The sequence below is a fragment of the Delphinapterus leucas genome, chromosome 8 (assembly GCF_059928025.1).
Source record: "Delphinapterus leucas isolate spDelLeu-1000000601 "Yukka" chromosome 8, BTC_Dleu_Yukka2, whole genome shotgun sequence".
NCBI lineage: Eukaryota > Metazoa > Chordata > Mammalia > Artiodactyla > Monodontidae > Delphinapterus > Delphinapterus leucas.
In genome coordinates, this window is record NC_143136.1 from 111,347,788 (window position 1) to 111,369,816 (window position 22,029).

The 22,029-nt window shown below is 38.7% G+C and overlaps 1 protein-coding gene and 1 pseudogene across 9 annotated transcripts in view; one reads left to right on the plus strand and one right to left on the minus strand.

Annotated features, from left to right (window-relative positions):
- Window positions 1-22,029, minus strand: part of HERC2 (HECT and RLD domain containing E3 ubiquitin protein ligase 2) — a 230,830-nt gene that overhangs the window by 55,576 nt on the left and 153,225 nt on the right. For all 9 annotated transcript variants that reach the window (XM_089916960.1, XM_089916956.1, XM_089916954.1 and 6 more), the window contains 9 exons: window positions 19,504-19,615; window positions 18,095-18,176; window positions 17,845-17,988; window positions 16,319-16,409; window positions 15,838-16,015; window positions 15,569-15,650; window positions 15,317-15,488; window positions 12,131-12,275; window positions 11,249-11,474 (listed from right to left, as the gene is read on the minus strand). In XM_089916960.1, coding sequence (XP_089773086.1) covers window positions 11,249-11,474; window positions 12,131-12,275; window positions 15,317-15,488; window positions 15,569-15,650; window positions 15,838-16,015; window positions 16,319-16,409; window positions 17,845-17,988; window positions 18,095-18,176; window positions 19,504-19,615 — 1,232 coding nt within the window. The remainder of the gene's footprint in view (window positions 1-11,248; window positions 11,475-12,130; window positions 12,276-15,316; window positions 15,489-15,568; window positions 15,651-15,837; window positions 16,016-16,318; window positions 16,410-17,844; window positions 17,989-18,094; window positions 18,177-19,503; window positions 19,616-22,029) is intronic.
- Window positions 5,236-8,552, plus strand: LOC149748612 (NADH dehydrogenase [ubiquinone] 1 alpha subcomplex subunit 5 pseudogene; annotated as a pseudogene).

Here is a 22,029-nt window from a genome sequence, read left to right on the forward strand (position 1 = left end):
TTCCGGCAGAGAGCGCGGTGAGAAGCGGATCGCGGTCTTCTAGCCCGGGGCCCTCCAGGTCCTCCGACCTCTGGTCGACAGGTGAACTGGGGGGCCCCCGGGACAGGCTCAGGCTGTGTCTTGCCGAGCCCCAGAGCCCTCACCGCAGCCGCCCACTGGCAGTGCCCGAGCCCGGAAGCAGCAACAAACTGCTCCCCCACCCCCACCTCCGCGACCTAATGCTGGCGGCCCCTCGGAGCCCAGATCCCGCCCACCGCCGGGTCTCTTGACCCCACGCTGCAGGGGTTAGGCGAAGCCTCCGGCAGGCCACCAAGGACATGGCGCCTTTGGGCGTCGGGCGTGGCAGGGCGAGAAGAATGGCGGCCACTGGAACACCGCGGAGGGCCGTTAGAGCCTCGAGGGCCCGGGAAGGGGGGTCTACGTGGAGGTCAGCTCAGCCACCCTTAGGCCTTGGAGCCCGTGCGGATCCGAGACCTGAGGTGACCTCTCTGCCCCAGTTGGACGAGACCTCACCTCGTCCGGACAACGACGGACAAAGGCCTGAACGGGCCCGGAAGGTGTGCGGAGCCCCGATCGACGACGGGTGGAACGTTAGCGGGTCATCGGGCAGTTGGTCGTCGTTCTACCAAGACCTCGGCGTCGGAAGATAGAAATGGTAGAATAACGTACCACATGCCGCCAATAGGAAGTGCCAGCCACCCTTTGGTAAGATTTACTGGCCGTTTATAGAAGGCCTGTGTATATAATATGAAAAAGCTGATCTCAACTTTCCCCCCAACCTTTCGAAAGAAAACTTTTCGCTACATATAGGCCTTCTAGATGTGAAGAGGTTGCCGATGTATGATAGAGTTAAAGTCACATGTCTTGTAAATGCCATTTGTTTCTTTAAAAAAACCGTAGAAAAGAAACGTCTTCTGGAAATGACTTTTCGAAATGGAGTTGTTTGACCACCTCTAGAGGCGACATCAGGAGCCACAGAGGTCCACGTTTGTTCAGTGGGTTAGAGGACATGGAATGGAAGACGTTGAGGAGGAAGAAAAGATGATTCTGTGCCAGACTGGTCACAGTTAGAAGATATTTGCATATTAGAACCATTGTTTTGTGTGTGCATTTTACTCCTTACTACTGTATGTGTAGTTGACAGTAAGTACTTTTTTGAAATATCTAGTCTTTCTAGATCTTCTAAAGTGCCTGATATATGTTCAAAGTAGAGGTAGTAAAAAGACATTTTGTAAATATCATTTTGTTAAAATTCGTATGAAATGTTGCTTTGGGGGGGGAGGGGTGGCCAAACCACTTTTTTGAACAGTACGCAGTATGCACTGTGTTTGTTTGTGCACTGGTTCAAGGTCGGGGGGAGGAGAAGGAAGTGCAAAGAGCTCTGTGCCAGTGTGTTTATAGTGAGGCAAGATTAACCATTGTCTTTTTTATATTACTGCATTTGGTTTCACTTTGCTGTGTATATAGTGTATATAATGGACAAATGAGTCCTAATTTACAACATCTAGTCTTTCTAGATGTTAAAGAGGTTGCCAGTGTATGACAAAAACAGAGTTAGTAAATAATACATTTTGTGTTAAAATTTCTAGGAAAGGTTGTCTTCTGAAAATTTGAGCATGATAGCCCTCTGGGTTGGTGGAGGGGGGAGAGAGAGAAGGGGGTTGGTCTTAGAATGGCTAGAATGCTGGTATTTTGAAGACAGTTTCAGATTATAACTGTAACATGTGTGCAGTTCATTCAGCACTGCTCTGTATATAGTGGACAAATTAAGTCCTTATTTGAAACATCTAGTCCATCTAGATGTTTAGAAGTGCCCAACGTATGTTAAATGTAGAGGTAGTAAAATATCACTTTGTAAATATCTTTTTGCTAAAATTCACAGGAAGTACTGTCTTTGGGAATGTTAAATGTTAAACCACCTCTCTGAGCAGTATACTATTGTCTATACTTGTTCAGTGGTTTGGAGGAGGGAGGGAAAGAATTGCAAAAGGTAATATGCTAGTGTGTTCATATCTGGACATTTTCAGACAAAACCATTTTTTGTATGTTCATTTTGTTTTGCTGTGTATATAGTGTATATAATGGACAAATTGAGTCCTGGTTTTGCAACATCTAGTCTCTAGATGTTAAAGCGGTCGCCAGTGTATGACAAAGTAGTAAAATGAGCACATTTTGTATACTTTATTGAAATTCATAGGAAAGCTTGTCTTCTTTAAATGACTTTTGGATATGAATTTGTTCAACCACCTCTAAGCATTACATATGCATGTACTTGTCCACTGGATTGGCGGTGGAGAGAAGGAAGTGAGGGAGGAAATGGTTCAGGCCAAAATGGTCATATTTAGAAGATACCTCAGATTATAACCATTGTTACATGTGTGCAATTTTATTTAACAGTGCTGTGTACATAGTGGACAAGTAAGTTCTTATATGAAATATCTATTCTTTCTAGATGTTTAGAAGTGCTTGATGTATTTAAAAGTAGTTTTAGTAGACTAATGCTTCTTGTAAATAGCTTTTAAAAACTGATGGGAAATACTGTCTTTGGAAATGGAATTGTTAAACCTCCTCTCTGAACAGTATACTCTGTGCTTGTTCATTGGGTTTAGGGAGGTGGGAGGGAAGATTGCAAAAGATGTTTTGCTAGCAGGTACTAGAACATTTCAACTTATCCATTGCTCTATATGTTTCATGCATTTTGTTTAACTTTACTGTATATATTTTGCATATACTGGACCAGTGGGTCCCAATTTTATAATATCTAGTCTCTAGATATTAAAGATGTTGCCAATGTATGACAAAAGCAGAGTTAGTAAACTAACACATTTTGTACACTTTGTGTTAAAATTCATTGAAAGGCTGTCTTCTGAAAAGGGCCTTTGGAAGTGAAATTGTAAATCACATCTAAGTGACACCTGTGCCTGTACTTGCCCAATGTTGGATGGATGGCAGAAAGGAGGTACTGGGAGAAATGAAGTGTTCTAGATTAGAATGTCCCTATGTAGAAGACACTTTCAGATCTAAACATTGTTACATGTGTGTAGTTTATTCAACACTACTGTGTATATAGTGGACAAACTTAAGTCCTTATTTGAAACATCTACTCTTTCTAGATGTTTAGAAGTGAACAAAGTATGTTAAAAGTAGAGGCAGTGAAGTAACATATTTTGTAGATATATCCTTTTGTTAAAATTCATATGAAATACTGTCTTTTAGAAATGGAGTGATCAAAATGATCAAACCACCTCTCTGAGCAGTACACATTATTTTATTTGTGCTGGTTCAGGGAGAAGAAAGCGTAAAGGGCTTTATACCAAGACTAACCATTGTCTGGTGTGTCTCTGCGTTTTGTTTTACTTGGCTGTGTACATAGTGTACATAAAGGACAGAGGGTCCAAATTTACAACATCTAGTCTTCCTAGATGTTAAAGAGGTTGCCAGTGTATGAAAAAAATAGCCGATAAATATATTGTGTACACTTTGTGTTAAAATTCATAGGAAAGACTTCTGAAAACAACTGGAAGAAGTAAAATTGTTAAAATCCCCTCTAAGCATTACAGATGCTTATTATTCTTGTCCACTGGGTTGATAGAGATGAGATGGGGAAGCTAGACTTCTAGGCCAGAGTGTTCCTGTTTAGGAGACACTTTGTGACTATAGCCTTTGTGTGCAGTTTCTTCAGTGCTACTACGTGTATACATAGTGGACAAACTTAAATCTGTATTTGAAACATCTAATCTTTCTAGATGTGTAAAAGTGCATAACATGTGTTGAAAACAGAGAGTTAAAAGTAACACCTTTAAAGTATTTTTTTCCTGTTAATTCATAGGAATGCTTGTATTGGGGGAGTGGAAATTGTTAAACTTGAGTCTTGGAGAGTAAGCTGACTCACTGAGTGGGGAGGCGGGGAGCGGACAGGGAAGGAAGTACAGAGAAGGGATCTGTGCCCATGAGTCTTTAGACAAGTTCAGATTGTCTAACCGTTGTTCTACTTGTGTGTTTTAGTTAATATTGCTGTGTATTAAAGAATAAGCGAGTCCTAATGCCCAAAGTATATTAAAAGTAGAGGGAGTAAAATAACCCCTTAATAAATGCCCTTTTGTTGGTTTTTAGGAAGGGCTGTGTCTTCTGGGAGCGTCTACATTAATCCACCTCTTGGAGCTAGATATAGTCCTGTACTTAGTCGCTGATATGCTGGAGGAGGGGTAAGAGGAAGGGTGAAGGGAAGGGCTCTTAGCTAATATCTCCATATCTAGAAGACAGTTTTAGGTTATAACCATAGGTCTAAATGTGCATTTTTGTAAAGTACCAATGCTTATTATGGACAAGGTTCATTCATTATTTTGCAACATCTAGGCTTTTTAGGAGTCCTGAGGTGACAATGTATGTGATAAAAAGTAGAGCTAGTGAATTAACCAATTTGTAAATATCTTTGTTATAACTGGTAAAAAAAGTAGCATCTTGGACATGGAATTGTTAAACCATCTGCGAAATGTACACCAGGACTTGTTCATTAGGTTGGCAGCAGAGGGGCAGAAGAAAGTATAAAAGGGAGGGCAGTATGTGGATGTGTTCCTTTTTATATTTTGATGATAACCATTGATGGTGTGTGCATCTCTTAGCTGTACTATAGAAATACATTGTTAAGTAATTCAGTGGAAACATACCTCCTTGCTAATACTTTAATAGTTTAGATCAGATAATGAATCCTCTTAAGAGCATTATACTTTGGGTACTCTGTTGCTTTATATCTCATTTTTTAATTGAACATTAAGGGAATGTAGTATTTTAATCATAACTCTGCCAATATCTTTATCTAGAGGCCTGTTGCCATTTTTGTCTTTTCCGAAGTTTTTGTCACCAAGAAAGGATTACATTTTTTTTCCTTCCAGATTGAGTTGGTGTAGTGTATTTTTGGTTATCAAAATACTCATAGCTTTGGGACTTTGAAATGGTAAATATTCATGATGTGTGAAAAAGCATGATACATAACTGTATGATCTTAATTACATAAAAATGGATGCTTAGTTGTTTAAATATACAAACGAGACCTAGAAGGACACATCAAATAGTAAACTGCTTGTGATGATAGATGACTTTGTTTTTTGCTTCTTGTGTTCTTTGGTTTCCTATCATGCACATGTTAACTTTTAAGAAATAAATGTTATTTTGAAAACCTTAAAAAAAAAAAGATGTTATGTACAGAAGAACAAAGATAAGAATGACAGCAAATTCTCAATGAAAACAATGTCAACCAAAAATTTTATACCCAGCTAAAATATACTGCAAACATAAAAAGCTGAAAGGAGGAACCCCAGACCTGAGCTACAAGACATAAAAAAGTAAGTCCTTGGGCTTCCCTGGTGGCGCAGTGGTTGAGAGTCCGCCTGCCGATGCAGGGGACACGGGTTCATGCCCCAGTCTGGGAAGATCCCACATGCCACGGAGCAGCTGGGCCCGTGGGCCATGGCCACTGAGGCTGCGCGTCCGGAGCCTGTGCTCCGCAACAGGAGAGGCCACAACAGTGAGAGGCCTGCGTACCGCAAAAAAAAAAAAAAAAAAAAAAAGTAAGTCCTTTAAGCAGAAGGAAAATGGTGCCAGATGGAAATATGGATCTCCACAAAGGAATGAAGAACACCAGAATGTATCACTGATTCACTTTGTTATAAAGCAGAAACTAACACACCATTGTAAAGCAATTATACCCCAATAAAGATGTTTAAAAAAAAAAAGAACACCAGAAATGGTAATTACATGAGTAAATATAGAGATATTCTTTTCTTTTTAATTCATTTAAATAGATAACCTAATGTTCAAAGAAAATTAATTTTAAAAACTGTTACATTTACAACATACAAAGAAATGTATAACAGCAACAGCACAAAGGCTAGGAGGGAAGAAATAGAGGTATACTGTTGTATAATTCGTATACTATACATGAAAGTGTAGAATCACCTGAAGGTAGACTATGATAAATTAAAGGTGTATAATATATATCCTAAAGCAATCACTAAAATAACATAATAAGTTAGAGCTCAAAGAAAATAAAATCATAAAGAACAATTAATTCAAAGAAAGGCAAAAAAAAGAGAAGAAAAAGAACAATGAACAGCTAGGACTAACAGAAAACAAATAGCAGGATACTGACTGAAAACAGATACATTAATAATCACATTAACTGTAAGTGAAATGAACACCCCAATTAGAGACTGTCAGAGAAAAAATTAAAAAGCTAAATACAACTATATGTTTCGTACAAGGAAGTGTCTTTTAGTAGGTTAAAAGTAAAAGAATGGAAAAGATATACCATAGTTTGCCGTGGTATGTGGAGTACCATAGTTTAAGTACTATATAGCATTGGTCAAAAGAAAGCTAAAGTCACTATATTCATATCAGACAAATTTGACTTTAAAGCAAGAATTTCAAAGCAAAGGGATAAAGAAGGTAATCTGTCATAATGATAGCAGAGTCAATTAATCAAGGAGAGAAAAGTAAATGTCCACATTAGAAAAGTAGGAAGATCCTAAGCTTCTTAGAAGAAAAGAATAAAGATAGAGCAGAGATCAGTGAAATAGAGAACAGAAAAACAATGAAGAAAAATCAAGGAAACCATAAGCTTGTTCTTTGAAAAAACTTAATAAAACTGATAAACCTCTAGGAAAGAGAAGGTACAATTACCAATATAAGGAATGAATAATGACATCACTACAGTCTACAAATGTTAAAAGAAAAATAAGCAAATATTGAGACCAACTTTATGCCAATAAGTTCAACTTCCATCAAAGACACAAATCTTACTAGAAAAAAAAAACAGATAACCCTGAATCTATTAAAGGAATTAAATTTGTGGTTAAAAAACATAAACTGCACAAAGAACTCTAGGACCAGATGGCTTTACTGGTGAATGCTACTGAAAGAATACCAATTCTACACAAAATAAAAAGGAAAACTGAAAAGAAGGGAACACTTACCACTTCATTCTATGAAACCAGAGAGAGATACTAATAGAAAATTACAAACCAATATCCATCATGAACAAAGAGGTAACAGTTCTTAACCTTTTTTTTTTGGCAACTTGAATACAACAAGGTACAAAAAAAAATAATCCACAGGTCAAAAACAAAGCTGAAAAGAAATTTTTAAAATACATAAAACTGGGCTGTCATGGCAGGCATGCTGAAGAAGACCACTGGCCTTATGGGACTGTGGGTATGTAAGAGTCCACACAAGAGGCTAAAAATATTGTATACAAAGATTCTTTATGTTCTTGGACAAATCCTTAAAAATGTACCATATAAAAGGTATATAGAACAGATTACAAATGAGAAGCTGCGTATGGTTTAAAGTGGAGCCAGATGTTAAAAAATTAGAAGAGCAACTTCAGGGTGGCCAACTAGAAGAGGTGATTCTTTAGGCTGAAAATGAACTAAGTCTGGTGAGAAAAATGGTGGAATGGAAACCATGGGAGTCTTCAGTGGAAGAGCCTCCTGCCAACCAATGGAACATCATTAAATGACTTGTGTTTTCATGGGAAACTGATATAATTAAATATTCTGTTATATTAAAAATGTTTCCATATTCATCTTATAATCAAGAAAACTGATATAAAACATATTGAGGAGACTTGTTAAAATTGATGATTATGGTAATAGGGACTTGTGAATCAATTCTTGATTTGCAGAGCATTCATTCAAATTATTTCCAAGATGATATTTTTTAAAAAAACAAAGAGGTTGTGGGAAGATTTGAAATTTAATTGGAAAAATTCCTATAGATTTTCAACACAGGGACCATATTTGAAAGGTGAAGTATTTTTAGTAGTATCTTCAACACAGCATTTAATTTTTTTCATTCTGAAAAAACATAAAAGGTACTTGATTATTATTTAAACAAATTTATAGGTCACTGTTTGAAGTGAAGTAGTAAGAAAAAAACCATCAAATTAGAATTTGTTGTATGCTTGAGAAAACTGATTCGGTATTTGAAAGATTTGAGAAAACTGATTTGGTATTTGAAAGATTTTTATTTATAGTGGCAGTTGGAAAAATTTTCCTTTTGTCTCATTTAAGGAAGTTAGCTTTCTGGCCCTTTGCCTTTAGTTTTCTAGATCAACCAAAGTACATCAGGATAGAGAGAGAATTTCTGTAAAACAAGAGACACTAAGAGTTCCTAAAGTTTATCCAACATATAGATAGGCTTATATTCAAAACATCTCGCTGTATGGTTATAACTTCAAAGTGGAATCACTAAGTGGTTTTCACTAATTTCCAATATGAGTGCAGCCTGGGTATCAAACAGAAGATAAATGCTGTTCAAAGAATGAAGCAGTTTGGCAAGTTTAAGGTTAAACAAAAATAAAATTACTTTTCATATGTCCTTAAAATACATATATATAACTGAATGAAAATGAAAATACAACATATCAAAATTTGAGAGATGTAGCTAAAGCAGTGCTGAGAGGCAAATTTATAGTACTAAAAGTTTACAATAGACAAGAGGAAAAGTCTCAAATCAGTGATCTAAGCTCTCACCTCAAGAAACTAGAAAAAGAATAGAAAATAAACATAAAGCAAGCATAAAGATGAGAACAGAAACCAATAAAACTGAAAACTGATAAACAACAGAAAATCAAAGAAATGAAAAGTAGCAAAACCAGGTGGGGTTTATTCAAGGTATGGAAGACTGACTCAAAAACCTTAATAGGAATATTCATAGCAGGTTTTACTTCTAATAACCCCAAACTGAAATAATCCAAATGTCCTTAAAAAGATCAACTGTATTTCTACACACTAACAAGGATCAACTTGAATATTTCTACACACTAACAAGGATCAACTTGAATATTTCTAGATAATAGCAAAGAACAAAAGAAATTATTAAAACACCATTAACAACAGATGAACAATATGAAATATTTAGGGATAAATATGACAGAAGATATACAAGACCTGTACACTGAAACTACAGATTATTGCTGAGAAATGTTAAAGATCTAAACAAATGGAGAGAAATACTACATTCAAGGGTTGGAAGATTCAATACTGTGAAGCAAGTCCCAAAATGATCTATAGTCAGTGCAATCAAATTTCCAAGTAGGCTATTTTATAAAAATTGACAAGCTGATTCTAAAAGTTATATGGAGGGGCTTCCCTGGTGGCACAGTGGTTAAGAATCCACCTGCCAATGCAGGGGACACAGGTTCAAGCCCTGGTCCGGGAGGATCCCACATGCCATGGAGCAACTAAGCCCATGCACCACAGCTACTAAGCCTGTGCTCTAGAGCCCACGAGCCACAACTACTGAGCCCACGTGCCACAACTACTGAAGCCTGCGCACCTGGAGCCCATGCCCTGCAGCAGGAGGGGCCACCGCAATGAGAGGCCCATGCACTGCAACGAAGAGTAGTTCCCCCTCGCCACAACTAGAGAAAGCCCACGTGCAGCAACGAAGACCCAATTCAGCCAAAAATAAATAAAATTTTAAAAATAAAAAAAATAAAAGTTATATGGAAATGCAAAGGGTCTAGAATACCCAAAACATACTTGAAAAAGAATAAAGCTAAAGGATTACCAAAGCTTGAATTCATTCTTTTATAAAGCTACAGTAATCAAGACAATGTGGTATTTGCATCAAAATATAAAAATAAATCAACTAAACAGAACTGAGAATCCAGAAATAAATCCACACATAAACAACTGATTTTTGACAAAGTGCAAATTCTTTCAATCAAGAAAGGATATTTCTTTTTGACAAATGCAATTGAAACAACTGGATATCCATATATCAAATATAAATAAATAAATAAATTTACTTCAATCCATACCTCACACCATATATGAAATTTAACTCAAGATCAAGCATACACCTAAATAATTAAAACTACAGAACTTTTATAAGAAAACACAGGAAAACAATCTTTATGATCTTTATGATCTTGAGTCAGGCAAAGGCTGTTTAAATACAACATTCAAAAGATAAAAATGGATAAACTGGACTCATCAAAATTAGAAATTTTTTGCTCTTTAAACTTCACCTAAGAGAATATAGAGACAAGCTACATTGGGAGAAAATATGTGCAAATCATATATCTGATGAAAGACTTGTACCCAAAATACATAAAAAGTGTTCAAAACTCAATAATAAGAAAACAAACAACCTAGGTTTAAATACAGGCAAAAGATTTGAATAGACACTTAAAACATATTTGGGTGGTAAATAAGCAAGATGCTCAACATCATTAGTCATTAGGGAAAAGCAAAGCAAAACCACAATGAGATAACCACTACACATCTACAAGAATGGCTAAAATGAAAGACTGACCGCACCAGGTACAGACACAAATATGGAGGAGCTAGAGCTTTAGAACAAACACTTTGCAAACAGTTTGCAGTTCTTAAGAAGATAAACCTACATCTACCAAGAATTCCTCTCCTAGGTATCACCCTAGAGAGAAATGCAAGCGTACGTCCATATAAAGACCTGTACACAAAGGTTCACAGCAATTTTATCTGTATAGCCAAAATTTGGAAACAACCCAAAAGTCCATCAACAGGCAAATGAATAAACCAACTGCAGTATATCCATAAATAAAATGCTACTCAACAATAAAAAAGAATGAAATACTGATACATGCAATGTGGATGAATCTCAAAATAATTATGGTGAGTGAAAAAAGTGAGATTAAGAAAAAAGTACATGCTGTATGACTTAATTTATATAAAACTCTGAAGGGCAAACTGATCTATAGTGACAGAAAGCAAGTCAGTGGTGTGCAGGCAGGGTGGGTCTACGAAGGGCACACGGGAACTCTAGGGTGGTGCACGGGCTCATCCATTACCTCACCTGTGATGATGCTCTCCCAGGCATGCACAGATCAAAGCTGATGAAAACTACACTTTAAAGGTGTGTGGCTTACTGTATGGTGATCACACCTAAACAGAGTTATTGAAAATACCAAGTGCCTATACATGTCAGGTGGTTATTATAAAGTCTCCCCTGTTTGCACATGTGCACAGCACTGCCAGACCTGACCTGACCACAGTACAGGAATCAGCCTTGCACTCCCTTCTCAAGTTTTCCTTCCAGCATAAATCACAGCACAGTGCGCCACGATGATTCTGTGGCTGTGGTTCAGAATGCAGTTAGCCCGGTGCCACAACCCCTAATCTGGTAGCGACACCACACATTCTATCGACGGCATTGCTATAGCATACAGAGGGGTCTCAAATAAAACACAAATCTGTGTTACCTAAATAGGAAGCACCTAAAGGGTCTCTTGCGGTCTGGAAGAGGACGGGCTCGTGGACAGAGGGTGTTGCCACGTCGACGGTTGTCCATGCCACACTGTGCGAAGACCCGCAAGCCACTCGCGTGATCTTCTGGCCTTCTAAGCCTTGCACAAGTGTGGGCTTTCTATTAACCGTGGTCGTGCCATTGCCCTGCTGGCCGTGGTCATTGTCACCCCAAGCATATACCTGTTAAGGGGGAAAAAACGGAATTTTTCAACATTTCAGAACATTTGCTCTAAATTTACTTCAAAATTCTTGCCAATGACTACAGATGGGTATTTACTTAATATCAACCCAATGAATTCATCTATTTTGTTCTGTTACAGGAAGCAGGGAAGTTCTCCTCTTCAACTAAATATAGTAACTTATTTTTTCCTTTATTTTGCAAAGAAAAATGATCAAAAAAATATGCTCACTTTTCAAGGAATTTACTTCTTGGCTTTACAGAATTAGAAAGTATAATTCATTTTTAATTCATTTGATTAAAGTACAGTGTGCTGATTTGTTGTCATAAGTCAATGTCAAAGTATATCATCTATGAGCTTGTCACGGGATGGCCTCTCATGGTGGAAGAACGAGTAACACTTGTCAAAGATAACTTTATTTCTGAAATGAAGTACATATATCTCCCCATCAGGCATTAGAGTGGGAAACCCCATGGCTTTATAGCCTGCATCAGTCAGCAGCTCTTTCCCGGGTACGCTCACCCATGCTGACAGTTAGGCAGATATACACAGGAACACAATGGACAAAGCCCACCCTCCTGGTGCCCCAGTACCGGGACTCATGTCGTTTCATCATGTTACACTACAGACAAAAGGACCTGTCACAGGCTCGCTTACCTGCCCCGCATCAGTGACCGCCAGGCAGTGCAGGGCCCCGACGGCCACATGCACAATTTTCTTCCCTCTCAGCCCTTCCACCACCTGCGGTTTCCGCACATGCACATCAGAGCCGTGGCCCAGCCTGAAGTAGTCCCCCTTCCCCCTGCAAGGAGGTCAAGAGCGAGCATTTTTAATACATGGTTATGGTGCTGGCAATGCCCCACAGGAAAACACTCACTGTCACAGCGCTAGAGGCAGCTCAATGATAACATCATACACAATTCCCAAGGTCTTTGAAATTACTGTTATCATATTGTTCTAAAATAGTATACCATTAATTCAAATTAATTCATTAATTCTGCTAGCAAGATCCTTCATGTGTGTTTTACATTTAAGTTACTGAGGTAGGTTTCATCTAAAGAGATTGAAAACATGGCACACAACCTCAAATGGCTCTTAAAAGACCTCTCTGCTATAATTCTTCCTCAGCTGCCTTTGGGTCATGATACTCAGGCTTAGGCCATCACACTGCCTGGCCATAGTCAGCTGGATATTCCATTCCTTTCTGATTTAGTAAAATAATCTTTCACTAGAAACAAACATGAACTTTTTCAGGGATCAAATAAATCAGAAATCTGTTTTCCACGCATTTGATCACTAGCCTTCTTGCACGGCAAAGCAGCAGAAGAAACCCTATACATACACCTCACCTAAACAAGAAAGGCAAAACTGAAACCATTTCCACTAAGATCAGGAACAAGACAAGGTTGCCCATTCTCACCACTATTACTGAACATACTTTTGGAAGTTTTAGCCACAGCAATCAGAGAAGAAAAAGAAATAAAAGGAATCCAAATCGGAAAAGAAGATGGAAAGCTGTCACTGTTTGCAGATGACATGATACTACACATAGAGAATCCTAAAGATGCTACCAGAAAACTACTAGAGCTAATCAATGAATTTGGTAAAGCAGCAGGATACAAAATTAATGCGCAGAAATCTCTTGCATTTCTACACACTAATGATGAAAAATTTGAAAGTGAAATTAAGAAAACACTCCCATTTACCACTGCAACAAAAAGAATAAAATACCTAGGAATAAACCTACCTAAGGAGACAAAAGACCTGTATGCAGAAAATTATAAGACACTGATGAAAGAAATTAAAGATGATACAAATAGGTGGAGAGATATGCCATGTTCTTGGATTGGAAGAATCAACATTGTGAAAATGACTCTACTACCCAAAGCAATCTACAGATTCAAGGCAATCCCTATCAAACTACCACTGGCATTTTTCACAGACCCAGAACAAAAAATTTCACAATTTGTATGGAAACACAAAAGACGCCGAATAGCCAAAGCAATCTTGAGAACAAAAAACGGAGTTGGAGGAATCAGGCTCCTGGACTTCAGACTATACTACAAAGCTACAGTAATCAAGACAGTATAGTACCGGCACAAAAACAGAAATACATATCAATGGAACAGGATAGAAAGCTCAGAGATAAACCCACGCACATATGGTCACCATATCTTTGATAAAGGAGGCAAGAATATACAATGGAAAAAAGACAGCCTCTTCAATAACTGGTGCTGGGAAAACTGGACAGCTACAGGTAAAGAATGAAATTAGAACACTCCCTAACACCATACACAAAAATAAACTCAAAATGGATTAAAGATCTAAATGTAAGGCCAGACACTATCAAACTCTTAGAGGAAACCATAGGCAGAACACTCTATGGCATAAATCACAGCAAGATCCTTTTTGACCCACCTCCTAGAGAAATGGAAATAAAAACAAAAATAAACAAATGGGACCTAATGAAACTTCAAAGCTTTTGCACAGCAAAGGAAACCATAAACAAGACCAAAAGACAACCCTCAGAATGGGAGAAAATATTTGCAAATGAAGCAACTGACAAAGGATTAATCTCAAAAATTTACAAGCAGCTCATGCGCTCAATATCAAAAAAACAAACAACCCAATCCAAAAATGGGCAGAAGACCTAAACAGACATTTCTCCAAAGAAGATATACAGATTGCCAACAAACACATGAAAGAATGCTCAACATCACTAATCATTAGAGAAATGCAAATCAAAACTACAATGAGATATCATCTCACACCGGTCAGAATGGCCATCATCAAAAAACCTACAAACAATAAATGCTGGAGGGTGTGGAGAAAAAGGAACCCTCTTGCACTGTTGGTGGGCATGTAAATTGGTACAGCCACTATGGAGAACAGTATGGAGGTTCCTTAAAAAGATAAAAATAGAACTACCATAGGACCCAGCAATCCCACTACTGGGCATATACCCTGAGAAAACCGTAATTCAAAAAGAGACATGTACCACAATGTTCATTGCAGCTCTATTTACTATAGCCAGGTCATGGAAGCAACCTAAGTGTCCACTGACAGATTAATGGATAAAGAAGATGTGGCACATATATACAATGGAATATTACTCAGCCATAAAAAGAAACGAAATTGAGTTATTTGTAGTGAGGTGGATGGACCTAGAGTCTGTCATACAGAGTGAAGTAAGTCAGAAAGAGAAAGACAAATACCGTATGCTAACACATATATATGGAATCTAAAAAAAAAAAAAAAAAAAATGGTCATGAAGAACCTAGGGGCAAGATGGGAATAAAGACGCAGACCTACTAGAGAATGGAACTGAGGATATGGGGACAGGGAAGCGTAAGCTGGGACAAAGTGAGAGAGTGGCATGGACATATATACACTACCAAATGTAAAATAGCTAGTGGGAAGCAGTCGCATAACACAGGGGGATCAGCTCGGTGCTTTGTGACCAGCTAGAAGGGTGGGATAGGGAGGGTTGGAGGGAGGGAGACGCAAGAGGGAAGAGATATGGTGATATATGTATATGTATAACTGATTCACTTTGTTATAAAGCAGAAACTAACACACCATAGTAAAGCAATTCTACTCCAATAAAAACGTTAAAAATAAATAAACAAAAAAAAAAAAGACAGACAAATTTGGCTAAAATTTCTCCAGTGTTCTTTTCTAAACAGCCCAGTTATAATGGGAAATTTCTTATAATATTGTCATTAATCCTAACTCAAAATAAATTAAAAAACAAAGATGCCTGAACGAGGAAGAAAATAAAGGTTTCCCCCTCCCTAAAAGGCCCCAAACAGACACACTGACAGATGACAGGCGTTTACGTACCACGTCCACACCACTCCCGACTTGGTGAGGGCTAGGGAGAACTGTGCTCCGCACTCGATCTGACACACCCCCTGTCCATTTAGTCTCTCAATGTTCTGGGGAATGTTACAGCCTTCGCTTCCTCCCCGGCCCAATTTTCCAAAGTCACCATCACCCCAGGAAAATACCAAACCTAGGTTTAAAAATATATACTTTAGGCCAGTGTCTCACAATGTTCCTCCCCCAGCAACGTGGAGTCAGGACAGGACTCACCTTCATCAGTCAGAGCCAGGGTCTGTGCATCTCTGCTTCCACACGCCACCTGGATTACTCTGTGACCAAGAAGGACTTTCACCTACTCAATCACAAATTTAAAAACAGAATCAAGCACAGACACTAAGAAAGCAAGGGGGATTTTTCCCCACAGACTGAAAGCCAATACTGGTCATGTCTTTATGAACTGTCCTAGACTGGGAGCTTATCTTCTCTGGAAGTCAGCAGGTGGTAAACTTTCTGCAAGCAACAAAAATGTGTATAATCACCATTTTGGGCTTCAGCTGTGTTGTGTTATCCCCATGTCCCAAGCGGCCGTACTCTCCGAGGCCCCAGGTGTACAGTTCACCACTGGACGTGAGGGCTGCACTGTGCGAGCTCCCACAGGCAATATCCCGGATTCGCTTGGTTTTCAGGGCCTCTATCAGCCGTGGCTTGTCACAGTTCCTAAAGCAAGATTAAATAATATTCCCTATAATCAATCCAGCCTTTTTAAAGAAGAAAGAAAAGGACATCAACACTGAGCCACATTTAGTCAAAACAACATCTTTAGATTGTTAACTATCAAACCTTAAAACAGAACATGTGAAGCCAAACCACATTCATAGACAATTTTTAAATATATTTTTAAGTTCCGTTTTCATAAATAACCCATCCTACTCAATTTTCTACAAAAAACTATCAAAAAGCATTCACTATTATTAACAGTAACAGTTTCTTATTAGCAAGTAATGAAGAAAATATTCTTACATTCTACTGAAGTGTCCAAGTTTGCCATCGTCACCTTCACCCCAGGAAAACACTTTCCCATCAACAGTTAAAGCTGTAGCGTGCCGTCCACCTGCAATATTCACACAGAGAGAGGCTGCCAAAGTTGGTTTACAAAAGTTAACAGCACAACTACCTATTTTTCCTGGCATGCAGTAGGTGTGAATATGTGTTGAATAATTGAGTAAATAAGATGAACATTTCAGGGTGACAAATATATAAAATAAGTGAACATTTATTAAACTACAAAGTTTAAGTCCTACAAAGAATTTTACTCACAAAGAAGCAGCAAAATGATATTATTTATTAATGGGGTTGCTGCTATGTTAAATATATAAAGGGTCAAAATTCAGATGGAAAAATAAGTACATTTGTGATTAGACAAATTATCAAATGCAGTGGCAATTAGGCTTTTGTGAAATGTACCTAAACAATGGAATTATTTAAGCAAAAGTACCATCAATTGCAATTAAGGCACTATGCTCACTCTTCCCAAAACAATCAGCTCATGCTTTTTCCCCAGTATGGCTCACTCTCCTAGTCCATCCACCCCGGCTCACGACTGAAGAGCATTTCCTCTCTGTCACTTGTGTCCACCAGTTCCTAGGCTCCTAATACCCATTCGCACCCTATCCCTTGCCAACAGAGCCCACATGATCCAGGGCAATGTGCTCAGCTAAAAACCACGCTTCCCAGACTCCCTTGCCCACAGAGGATGGTGACAGAGGTGCAACAGAAGTGAGTGAGGCTTCCAGAAAAGCTCTTCGGAGGGGCAGAGTGGGCCTGAGGAAAAGGCCTATCTTATACGTTCACCTGCGGCTGCAACGGGGGTGGACAGCAAGCTAGTGCACCTCACAGGTACTGAGGCTGCTACACTGGCCCTGGACCCCACCTCCAGGTTTCTACAGAGAATGGTAAAATGCTATCTTGCTCAAGCCACTACCGTTTGGATTTTCTGTTTTAAGGGGTTAAATCTAACCCTATCCAGTATAGACACGAACTCAGTTTGTATCTAATTCAGTTCATTTCCTCAGAGCACAGGGCTTTGAAATGATACTCAAAGTTTCCTGAATTGAAGCAGTGTAATTTTTTTTTTTAAATGGTTCTTTCTTATCACTGGAATTTACAGATACTGGGAATCTGATGAAAGTTACAGGCTCTTTCCCCAGAAAAGTAACACATATTTAAGCACAGAACGTGATGACTGCAGAGATGCTATGAACCTGAGACCACAAGCTCCAAGATTAAAAGCCCCCTCCTTTGGTGAGGTATGCCCCATACGCCTGGAACGCCAGCAACCACTGGCCTCCAAGAAGCCTCGTGCAGCAACAATAATTAAACTCTAGACCACCTGGAGTTTTACATTAACCAACTTTTATTCCTAATAGTTAAGTAAAATTTGAAAAAGAATGCAAAGACACCTTAGGGGAAATTGTTTATGGCCCCAGTTAATTACAGAGCACTAACAACAGGCTTATCTGTGCACCAGTGCAAAGCCTGGCCCTTACCTGAGTGAACGGCCACCTTCTTGACCACGTAACTGCTAAGAGCTGTGATCTGTCGAGGAATGGGCACAGTCCCACTGGAGAGGCCCAGCCCCAGCCGGCCATTCGTGGCTTCTCCACAGGCATACACTTTCCCTTCCACTGTCACTGCAAGGAACAGGAGTGAGGAAAGGACTCACTTTTCACAATGCAACAACTACATTTTCAGTCCTAAGCATCATATAAAACTTTTTAAATATTAGAATAATCATACCTGCAAACAAACTTTTAGAACCACCAGCCACCTGTACTACATTTAAAGCAGACAGTGTCTCAGAGAATGAAGGAACTTTTATCTAAAACAAGAATTTTTTTAAAAAATAAAGGAGAAAAGAGAGAATGTTATTTATACTTTTAAAATTACAAGTAATCTTACTAGATGGTACATAGAATTACTGTTAATTTACATGGTTATATTAACCAAAGTTCTTGTCTCTTAGATATACACAAGTATTTTAAGGATGAAATGATATACTGAGATTGACTTTAAAATGAATAGGGGTGAGGCTGTGTAGAAAATAAAGACAAAAACGTGACCATCTGCAACTGTTGAAGCTGGTACAGGGACAAGAGGACTCAGGTCCCTATTCTTTCTACCTGGGTACATCTGAACATATCCATAATAAAAGGCAAAAAATAAAATACACATAAATGTAAAGATATAAACAAACATTTGGTAAATTACATTTTATTTCAGGTCATGTCCTGCTCATTATTGTTAATTCTAAGAAATTATACACTTAAATTTCCCATTAGAGATGGGTGTGATTTAATTTAAAATTATCAAAGCCCCTGTCTAAGAAGCCCTTTATGATTCCTATGTGTCAGAAAGTATCAAACAGTCACTACTACTGTGGAAGAAGGATGTTCATCCCAACCGTGAAGCGCCAACCTACCTTTCATGTGCAAACCCCAAAAAGGGCCATGCCCTCGGGACCCCCTAGACAACCCCTGTCACAGCTGAGGCTCCCAGAGCTTCTGGGCCTCACATATCTCCAAATGCAGGGCAGGGGCCTCAAAAACAGATGTAACTCGAGGCTGCTGAATTGCATAAGATTATTTTCATTGTACTAGAACCACAAGACTTAAAATGAATGAGTTCTAACTTTCCTTTTCAGCTTCTCGGCAATGCAGATAACAAGGGATCTTATGATGGGTGAAGTCTCATGGAATACTAAGTAGTGGAGATGCTCATCTGAAAAGAAACTGTTTCCAGACACTAAAATTTGGAGGAATCTCTTCCTCAGTTAAGAGCCACACTGAATTCAACTCTAGTTCAAATGCATCAATTGTTGTACCTACTCTTTAAAATATAATGAATACTGTACAATTTTTACCTCTGTGCTTGTCAAATCTTTTCAAAAGTGTATGTTCTGGTTTACAAAACAGCAATAATGCAACTATATCTAAAGTGCACTATTTTCCAAGGACAGAGGATTCTCAGAAACTAAATTTGATAATGTCTGTGAGTTCATGTCAAGAATTACTTAAGAAAAGTCAACTTTAAAAACAATATATAAAAGGAAAGACCATTATAAAAACTTGAAGAAGCATGGCTGTTGCTGGGCCTGTCTGGGCCTGAGCAGCACGGGGTGGCGAGGGCACTGGGTATCGGGCAGGTACCTTGGAGCCCTTCAGCCCTCCCAGCTGGTCCTTGTCATTCAGGCCCCACACAAATACTTTGGTTCTTATCGTAGCCGCCGATTCCAGACCTGCAGCCTTCTTTCTAATAAGGCTAATCAAAGGAAAAATAAAACAGAAATAGAGGTCAATCAGAGTAAAAAAATTTTTTAAATAAAAAGGAAAACAACCTCAAGCACACAGTTTGCTGGTTACTATCAGAAACTCTTAAAGTTTTGTTTTAATTCAACAAAGCCTGAAGTATACACAGGAGTTAGTGTTCCAGAGGGTCAAAATTTCTAGATACCCGTATGCTACCTTTCAATACTAGAATTTAACCTTAGCTTTTTATTCTGGTGGAGATCTTCCCAAGAGACACTGTGCAGTTCTCTTTCCTCTTGTATACCAAGTTGAACGTGACAGCTTTTACTGCTTTTACAGCAATTACCGCCCATCACCTTAACACACAGCTACTGCAGATGTAACTGGAGAGAATGTTGGTTAATGGCGCCAAGAATCACCACCGGGACTGGCATTGTGGCCATGTCCCTAAACCTCAAACCCTGTTTGGTCATATTTTCCCCCCAAAGAAATAATAAAATGGATGTAGCCACATGACCTCTGATGTACTCAAACACAAACACATGTCCCGAGGCAAAATGCAAATTTCTTCCTTTACACCCTCTGCCCACTGTGCTGGCCAGCTGCGTTGGAGGAGGAGGTCCAAATCTCCATTCTGCCAGGGGAGGCCTGCCCAGCCCCCCGAGGCTCCTGAAGCACAGGCCATCTCATTCATCCCATCTCCTGACCTGCCCTCGATGGGTTAAAAGTTTGATCAACAAAGTCCACACATTCTTCAAAATAAAATAAAAATTAAATTAAAAAAAAATTTAAATGACAAAATCACAGCAACCGATGTCCATGCATTAAGTGTTAACTATACTGCTAACACTTGAGAAAAATGGCTATTGTTACTTCCAATTTGTTGTACATCAGAAATAAATTAGATTGAATCAATTAAAAAAAAAAGTCCATCAATTCTTGAACATGATAAGAACACGAAGTACATGGAACAATGTTAGATTTGCTTGGTTGTCAGTTTTATGCCAGGTGGTAAGAAAACTGCTGCTTCTGTGTTTGAGGTTTTAGCTTTTTGCTTTTGTTCTATTTTTATAAGCTACAATAGACAACTGAAGACTCCAGAGATTAGCTTACAGATAGGTGAGATTTTTTAACGTGTTACATACTAATGAATATTTACTTTCAGGGATCAAAATTTTATGGTTTGGGGATAAAAAGGTAGGAAAACTCTCATCCCATACCAGGCAAAGGAGAGCAAGTATATGTACATTCTATTTGAAATACCTTGTAACACAGTGTTACTCAAAAGTATGTAGGGGATTCCACCAGTGTTGAGACATGTAAGGACTGGTACCATGTAAGCATCAGCAGGGGGAACAAATGCCAGCGGGTGGTCAGTGAGGGCACACCCTAGTTGGGGGCTTGCCCTGTGGGAGACTGCTTGGCCCATTCATTAGTTATTAGCTCATTAATGATATTTGAAAGGAAAAAAAAATTACATTCAAATATCTAGAATTTCTTTTGTGAATGTATCCAGCTGTGTAAAAATTTCACCTATGAGTAAAGCTCAAACTTTTGTGGTTATTTCACATATATAGTACATGTACTAATTACATTTGCCCAATTCATTTTAGTAGCTACCGAATAAGAAAATGTGACTCTAGAATCCTTTCACTTAAAAATCCCAATGATTTATTTAAGTGAAATGTCATTTTCCTCACTTAATTAAATTAATGCATGTAGACACAAACAGTTTGAACTGTAACATATAGTATAACATATATTCTAGATAAGGTAGTGCTATAAGACTATTTTCTCTTCAACTTCTTTGCAAAGCTTCCGAAATGAAACAAGACAGGATCCAAGCCCAAGATCCCTAGAATGACCTGATTTATCACCACAGTGGCGACCTCTTCATGATTAAGAGTATGTGCTTAATAGCAGTGCAGGGCCAAACTCCTTTGTTTCAAAAGGACAGACTGCTCACGTCACACACTAGAAAGCACTCAGTGCTAAGGGCAGTGATCAGCAGAGCTCAGCTGGCACTGCTACCTGCCTCTAGTGAACATCTGCAAGGACCCAGCTACACCAGCAATACAAGAGAAACACCTATCGACTTGGCAATTTCACTTTTATTTATTTGTGAAAAGACAACTTATCTGAGGACAGTAATTGCCTGCACTGTTTGCTGCTGGGATGTAAACAGAGCTCAGAACAGACACTGCACATGAGCCCTCCATACAGGTCTTGGAATAAAAAGCAAATGTGCACAGACCTGGCAGACACCTTTCTTCACCCTTGGTATATGATGTTCCCCTGCCAACACCCCTTACTGCCCACTTTGCTTTGATGGGGGGAGTTTTTCCTTGTTCTCCTGACAGCCCAATGCTCCTTTGCAGTCGCTCAAAGCACCAGGCCCTTCTCCTTCGTGCACTTCCCACAGCCATG